Source organism: Oryx dammah, unplaced genomic scaffold (genome assembly GCF_014754425.2).
Source record: "Oryx dammah isolate SB20612 unplaced genomic scaffold, SCBI_Odam_1.1 HiC_scaffold_29, whole genome shotgun sequence".
In the NCBI taxonomy this organism is placed as follows: Eukaryota; Metazoa; Chordata; class Mammalia; order Artiodactyla; family Bovidae; genus Oryx; species Oryx dammah.
The window spans coordinates 597,068-605,287 of record NW_024070213.1 but is presented as its reverse complement, the minus strand read 5'-3'; the positions used below and the strand labels follow the sequence as shown (position 1 = coordinate 605,287).

Sequence of the window (8,220 nt, the reverse complement as noted above, 5' to 3'; positions counted from 1 at the left end):
AGAGTGGGCCACTCGGGAGAAAGAGTATGCCCGAGTGCAGAACTGTACCAAGCTGAGGATCCTGGAAGGCTAGACAGCCGAGTGCTTGACTCTTTTGGAAACAAGCACGGGTTTATCCAAAGTCTTACTCTCCGTCCTTTCCGGAAGCCCTTTTCCATCCCTGCCATCACAAGAGAAAGACCCTTCACAAGGCCACACGCGGCGCTGTTTGCGCCCCACGTGGCTGGCCTGGCCCGGAAACTGTTTGAGACTCTGACCCGAGGGTTCCTGTGAGCCCGAGGGTTCCTGTGAGCCACGTGGGGCCCGCCGTTCCCTTTGTTCCTGCTCACCACGGAGAGGGACAGGACGGACATGTGCTTTGCCCAGACTCTGGTGTTACTGTTCAGTCACTCAGTCATGTCTGACTTTTTGCAACCCCATGGACTGCAGCACGCCAGGATTCCCTGTCCTTCACTATCTCAAGGAGTTTGCTCAAATTTATGTCCATTGAGTCAGTAATACCATCCCACCATCTCATCCTCTGTGGCCCCCTTCTCCTCCTGCCCTCAATCTTTCTCAGAGTCACGGTCATCAACCTGCTCAGAAGCTGCAAAGTATCACTACTCCTCACTGTCCTTCAGCCTTCCCTATTTGCCATTGCTTGTGAACTTCACACACGGTCAGTGCGCTCCAGAACAAAAACCACAGTCACAGAAAACTAACCCAAATGATCACATGGACCACAGCCTTGTGTAACTCAATGAAGCTATGAGCCATGCTGTGCAGGGCCACCCGAGACGGACCAGGTCGTGGTCATGGTGGAGAGTTCTGACAAAACATGGTCCACTAGAGGAGGGAATAGCAAACCACATGCGTACTTTTGCCTTGAGAACCCGTTAACAGCAGGAAAAGACAAAAAGATATGATGTCAGAAGCTGAGCCCCTAGGTCGGTCGGTACACAGAGACTCCGCTGCCCCACAATCACAGCGTCAGTCTCTTGAATTCTCAGGAGCCAAAGCATTCCACAGAGCTGGCCCCTCAGACCACAAGCCCACATCATGCCCAAGCAAAGGCTTCAGTTTCCCATCACGGGATGCTCAGTGTCTTAGTTTTTCAACCAATCAAAAAGTATTAGAATTAATTTTCATGTGGAGAATTAATTTTCAACTGTGAGGTCAAGAAGGGATTTTAAACATTGAAAACCTCCCAAACCTCTTTAGTGACTGCCTTTTAAAGCAATAAGTGCAATTAGCAGGGAGACTGTCAACCAGTGGAACTCTTCGCTTCTCTCCTTGCTTGAAGGTTTCACCACGTCTGTGCATTTCCAAACTTGTGCAAACACAAACAAGCAGTCTGGAAGTAGAGATGGTGGGACAAATGCCTCCCAAGTGTCCTGGGAAGAGCTTCCCCATCTCTGGCAACAGTACCAGTCTCTAGAACAAGCCCCATCCCTCGCATGAACTCTGTCCCTAAAGTGCCCTCTCTCCCTCTGTGCTGCCGAGGCCCTGCTCATGGTTCAACATTCACCCTGCTGTCCAGCGCACACTTGCAGGATAGGTGGGATAGGCCACAGCCCTTCCCGTGTGGAGTCCACAGCCTAATGCAGGACAGGCACACAGGGGATTAAGGGGTGTGTTCTATGGAGACGCACTTGACTTCCACTGTGATGGCAAATAAGTCCAGGGAGAGCGTGGGGGGCTACTCAGGGGAGTTAGGGTAGGCCTCACTGAGGGGGGTGGTGGTGAGGAGGGTAGGGGAGCAGAGGTGCCCCGGGTGCAGAGGCATGGAGGTGGCAAGGCTGGAGGGAGGTGGGTACAGAGACCCTGTGAGGCGAGGTGCAGGGGAGGCACCCAGGCATGAGGCCCCGAGGACGTGGAGATAGCCGTGGCTTGGACTCTGAGATGCACTTGCTGGGCAGAAGAGTGAGCGTCCAGCTGGGTGGAGCACAGGCCCTGGGACCGCAGGTGAGAGCAGGTGTTGGTAGGACAGAGGGAGAGCCGCAGGCGTGGTGAGAAGCCACCAGATTCTTGATAGACTGAAAAGTCAAGCGGACCTGCCATCTGAATAACGTGAGATGAGGGGCGCAGGAGTTCAGGGGACTGGAAGGTTCCTGGCCCGAGAGGTGCAGCTGCCTCACCTGAGACAGAAAACAGAGAGCAGGAGTTTTGTCCACTGAACAACTCAGCCACAAGCCTATGTTCCGCGACAAGAGAAGCCACCGCAATGAGAAGCCTGCTTGCCACAACAAGAGAAAGCAAATCAACAAAGATCCAGCTCAGTCAAAAATAAACAAAAACTTTGTAAAAAATTGTATATGCAACTAATTGACGCTTAAAGTAATATATGGTCTTAAATGTTTATGTTAAAAATGAAGAAAGTGCCATTCCAAAATTCAATATCTAATTTTCCAACTTAGCAAGTTAGAAAAGCACAAATCAAACTAGAAGAAGAAGGGGGAGGGAAGAGGCAGAGGAGTGGAAGGGGGAGAAGGAGGAGGAAGAGAAGGCAAGAGATACTGGATAGAAAAAAAGTCAATGGAACCAAAAGGTATTTTTTGAAAAGATAAAATTGATAAACATGTAGCTAGACTGATGAAGACAAACAAGAGAACAGACATTAATTACCAAAGTCTGGAATGAAAGATGGTTCATCACAGTGGATCACGGAGACAGTAAAAGGATAGTAAGGAAATACCATGAACAAATTATGCCAACAATTTGACACATTGGCTAAAACGGACAATCCCTTAAAATTAGCAAAGTTTATGCAATATTGCTGAATACTGGTAACAGCCCTTTAACCAATACAAAAGTTGAATTTGTTAAAACAGATATACAATATGTGTTTGATAGGCCACGAGGCAGGCTGTTCCAGTTAGCACAGAGTTCAAGCCAAATCAGGTATAGGCCTGGAGGACTGCCACACACCTCAATAAATGAAAAACTCCTTATCACTCAGGCACAAAATTACCAAGCTGGATCAATACACAAAACAGATAATACACCATGACCAAGTTGAGCTTCCCAGGAAAGCACGGTGGTTTAACATTTGAAAATTCAATCAGTGTAATTCATTCTCATTAACACGCTAAAATAGAAAAAACAAGACGTCATTTCACTAGACACAGGAAAAGCATTTGAGAAAACTCCCTACCCAAGCACCGTAAGAACTCTCAGAAAAGTGGGCAGAGGGGACTTCTCCAACTTGATATAGTTCATTTGCCAAAGCTACACCTAACAGCACGGAGCAGCCAAACGTACAGCCGGCTCCCGCCCGGAAGGAGGCAAGCACACCCACCTTGCCTGCACGAAGCCGGGCCCCCCGGCTCCGGGTCCCACCCCCCAGCACAGGCGTGACGTCACTCCCACAGGGCGCACTAACGGTCGCAACCGCCCACCACTCGCAGCTAACAGTCTCCGCGTGCGGCACCCTCATTGGCCGAGCTCCCCAGGCGCCGCAACCCTATTGGCCAAGCTCCAGGGCGCGCGGGCGCGAGCGCGACAGCGCATTGGCTGCACGAGCGGCGTGCGGCGTGCGGGCGCGTCCGGCTGCGGCGCTGAGGCGGGGCGGCCAGGCCATGCTGCGCCTCGCGGCCAAGGTGGTTTCCTTCTTCTGGAGGAAGGCGGACTGCCCAGAGGAGGAGGCCGGGCCGCTGGGGCCCGAGCTCGCGGAAGGTGCCTCGCGGGGAGGGCGGGCCGCGCGGCCCCTGAGGCGGCCCAGCCTCACTGGGCGCTGCCCGGGCGGGGGTGGCCGGTAACCCACTAGTAGCCCCGGGGCGCGCGAGGCCTGGTTCCCGCGCCTGCACTGAGGGTGGGGGCGGGGAGTGGCCCGAGCCGGGTCCCAGGGCCTCTGCGTGACCAGACCAGGGTCTGAGAGACCCCGACGTCACCTTGGTACCGTCTTCTCCCTCGAAGCTGAGGCGTCTCGTCCATGGCGATCTCTTCCCAGCGTAGGATCTGTGTCTCCTTTCCGCTTGGTTTTTTCACGCGCTGCGAGCGCCCTGACACCAGGCGCTCTGGACAGGTTCCCGCTCTTTCTCTGTCCGTGTCCCAGCAGTTGTGTGCGTTCACGGCTCTGGAAAGGGTGACCCCGGCTATCCTAAACTGCCCTTTTAGTCCCATGGGGTCTTGCTCTTGAAATTGTTTTCGAACGCATTTCCTGAAGTCCAGGCAGTACTTCTGATTCTGGAACCCGGAATTACACATTCCCCAAGGTTCTTGGTATTTTCTCCCAACCCCTCTTTCTGTCCAAGACTTGAGCGCTGGGTAGTGAGTCTCTAGTTGCTTCCTGTAACCTCCCAAAACAGGAAATTCTCAGCGAGAGAAGCCAGAATGTCAGTCATGGAGCTACTTGTCTCAGCGTGCTATTAGCCGTCTGCAGCTGGCGTTCTGCCCCTTCAGCAAACCGCGGCCTAGAGCAGGTCGCTTCACCCATCCAGGCCTGGCCTTGTCTATCAGTGCAGCCCCTCAGCAGCAGTAGGATTACAGCTCGGCCTGTGGCCTTCCAGCCGGACCAGGGCACACTCAGGTGTCTTCCGTGTCTGAGAAGGAGTGGGAGTTCTAGGCCCAGGTCTCTGAGTGGATGAGGGAAGGCCTGCTCTGCCCCAGACTTGCCCCCCAGGCCCAGAATCTCTCAGTAGTGCCCGCCTAGGATTGAGTGCTCAGTTGTGTCCCACTGTTTGTGACCCAGTGGACTATAGCCCATAGGCTCCTCTGTCAATGGGATTCTCCAGGCAAGAATACTAGAGTGGCTTGCCATTTCCTCCTCCAGGGGATGTTCCTGAGAAGGAATTGAACCTGGGTCTCCTGCGTTGCTGGTAGTTTCTTTTACCACTGGGCCATCTAGGAAGCCATTTCTGGTATGATGAAATAATACAGAATCTCCTAGCCCTGCTGCTGGTAGTATTGGTGATGAGAAAGACAATAGTGGTGATAAGAGTGCACAGTAGTGACTCCCCCACTGCTGCTCTAAAGCAGCCCCCAGCCTGTGCCAGCAACTCAGAGGTCTGTGCCTTGCACATTCTGTCATGTAATGACCTTCACACAGCTCTCTTGAACTGTAACTGTCTCCATTTTACAGATGAGGAGAGGCACAGACCTAGCCCAGGGTTGCACAGATGGCAGGGCAAGAGCTGGGCATCCGACCCAGGCAACCTGGCTCTAGAGTCAGAGCTCTCCCCATGGTACCTACCACCTGTGCCCTTTGGAGTAACCTAGGAAGTCTGCCTCCAAAACCCTACTTTCTGAGCACTCTGCTCTTCAGGGAGGTTCTCAGCCCCCAGGGCTCCTAGCCATAAGGATGCTCTGAGCTCCACTGTTCTCTGGGAGACTCAACTGTAGTGTGCACTTGCTTTGTGGTCCATGTAACCTCTCTGTTTACCTGTCTCAGGTGACACCAGGTTGAAAACTGTCCAGGGTGTCGTGACAAGGTACTGCAGTGATTATGGCATGATTGATGATTTGATCTACTTCTCCAATGAGGCTGTGACTAGCAAAGTGCTTCTAAATGTCGGACAGGAAGTTATTGCGGTTGTGGAAGAAAATAAGGTGTCAAATGGACTGAAAGCAATCCGGGTAAGGCCTGAGTTCTTGAGGAAGAATTCTCTCCACCTTGAGCTTCACACCACCATCCTCCTCTTAGAGACAACCTATAGTTTTATGCCATGGAGGAAATCAGTGTTACCACTTCATTATCTATTCTTCTAGTCATTTAAAAAGCGATTATTACAAATGATAGCTATTTGGACCCTTTGTTATCCAGCTAGCAAAGATAATTAATGAACTCTACTATGCAGCAAATTTTTCTTTAAGAAAAATAGCGCAGAGTACATGGATCCATTTAGGTCAAGTATTATTACTCTCTGATGTCGTGATGTTAGTTAGAGGGTAGGCATGTTTAACATTTTAATGGTTATTGTCAAATTATGCTTCAAGAACTTTGTGCTAATTATACTCAGGAGCAGGATGAGAGACTTTAGTTACCCGTGTTGGCAAGGGTATGGACTTAGGCATCTTGGAAATCTTCGCCAGTCACTTTGATAAGTCAGCTTATTGTTTTAATTTGCATTTAAGCCTTAAAATAGACTAAATATTCACATTTTTTTCCTGTGAGTTATTTTAGTGTCCTTTATACATTTTGTTTGTTGGGTTCAGCTATTTAAAATTAAACTTTCTACATTACAGGATTAAGTTTCATTCCACATAGTTAATGGGTCTGTCTATGCCTTCTGGCTCCAGGGCTTTATATGAATCCTTAAAGAAGCTTTTCACACTTCTCAGTTCAGACATGCCCTCAGGTTTTCTTCTGAAAAATTGTTTATTTACATTTAAATGTCTAATTTCCCTGGCACTTATTGGCTGTGTGGACTGAAAGAAGGAACCAGACATTTCTTTCCTGGTAGCTCACCAGTCATCCGCTGAGTGGTCCAGTCTTTCCTACTGAGTTGGAAGGTCCCAGAATCCCACCTACCTGGGAACCTGTCTGGACCCTGTCGGTCCTGATGCCTTCACTTGGCCCCCGTGGCACAGTCACATCCTTGGATGGCAGGCTGGTTTCCCTCTTCCTGTCTGTGGATGGGCTTCTCTGGCCCTCCTCTTCTGGATGAACACTAGAGTCATCCTGCTGTTTCTCCTCCTTGGCTCAGACTCACCTGGACCAGCACAGAGTACATGGATCCATTTAGGTCAAGTGACATGGATCAGAGCGAGTTTTCACCAGCTACAAATTATGTCCACTTATTTAAGCCTTCCTTTGTGTTCTTTTTGTTCACTTATGTTCTGCAGATTCCTTCTTAAATTTACTTTGGAGAATTGTATTGATTTTGTTTCATTATCAATATGATTTTATTTTGTATTTTCAATCTTTTTCTTCCCTTATAGGAAATCTGTTGATTTTTGGTATATAATTTGTTATCTGCTAAACTTACTGAGTTCAACTCCTTTTTTAAATGGTCATGATATACCATCTACCAACCATATGTCGCTATTTAGATTTATTAAAATTAAGTAAAATTTAGAATTAACTCCTCAGTTTCATGAACTACATTTTAAGTACTGAACATGACTGGTGGCGCCAAATTGGATGCTTCCAACATCAACCATCTCTATTAGGGCAGAAGGGCCTGTGGAGTTGCTCTGGTCTGGAACATGCCACCCCTGGGGAACAGCATCTTCTCCTCATGCTCCACCTGAATTCTTGACTCTTCAGACAGAGTGCTTCCTTGTTTGTTTTTAGCTCTTCTGGAAGATGCCTGTATCACTTGATTTACCAACACTAGGTAGGATTAACTCACTTCCACTGTGAAAGTTGTGGAACTGGCTCATTTCTCCTAGCCTCTGGATTTATTTGCTCATTTTTTGTTTAGGTTTTTTTATCATGGTAAAATGTGTATAACATGAAATTGTTAACTATTTAAAATTTCTTGATGCCATTCAGTGGCACTAAGTACATTCATGCTGTGCACCCATATGACTACTTTTACAACTTCTCATCATTCCAAATACGAACTGTATACCCACTAAATAATAACCTACTGTTCTACTTTCTGTCTCTATGAGTTTGACTATCCTGGGATGCTTCATGTAAGTGGAATCATGTATTAGTTCTTTTTTATCTGCCTTATTGGACTTAATGTAATATTTTCAGAGTACATCCACGTACCAAGTATCAGCTCTTCATTTCTTTTTACGGTTAAATAACATTCTATTGTATGTATAGACTGTATTTTGTTTCTCCACTCACCTGTTGATGGACACCTGGCTTATCTCTACCTTTTGGCTGTTGTAGATAATTCTGCTGTGGAAAGTACCTTTTGAGTCCCTGTTTTCAACTCTGGAGTCTGTACCTTGCAGTAGAATTGAATGGTCATATGGTAATCCTATGGGCTTCCCAGGTGGTTCAGTAGTAAAGAATCTGTCTGCCAGTGCAGGAGACAGGAGATATGGGTTCGATCCCTGGATCAGAAAGATCTCCTGGAATAGGAAATGGCAACCCACTCCAGTCTTCTTGCCTGGAAAATTCCGTGAACAGAGGGACCTGGGGAGCTACAATGTATGGGGTTTCAAAGAGTTGGACATGACTGAGAGACTAAGCATGCATGTAAGGTAACCCTATATTTAACTTCTGGAGAACCCACCAAATTTTCCCCAGTGGCTGCGCCATTTTACATTCCCACCAACAGCACAGAGTTCCACTTTCTCCATGTCTCCACCAATGTGAATTATTTTCCTTTTTTTTTTTGA

General features: G+C 48.4%; 1 protein-coding gene across 1 annotated transcript in view; it reads left to right on the top strand.

Annotated features, from left to right (window-relative positions):
- The first annotated feature begins 3,557 nt into the window (after nt 1–3,557).
- MOV10L1 (Mov10 like RISC complex RNA helicase 1) overlaps nt 3,558–8,220 on the top strand; it is a 61,940-nt gene continuing 57,277 nt past the window's right edge. Inside the window, exons 1-2 of the mRNA XM_040233142.1 lie at nt 3,558–3,654; nt 5,369–5,553. Of these exons, the coding sequence (XP_040089076.1) occupies nt 3,558–3,654; nt 5,369–5,553 (282 nt within the window). The remainder of the gene's footprint in view (nt 3,655–5,368; nt 5,554–8,220) is intronic.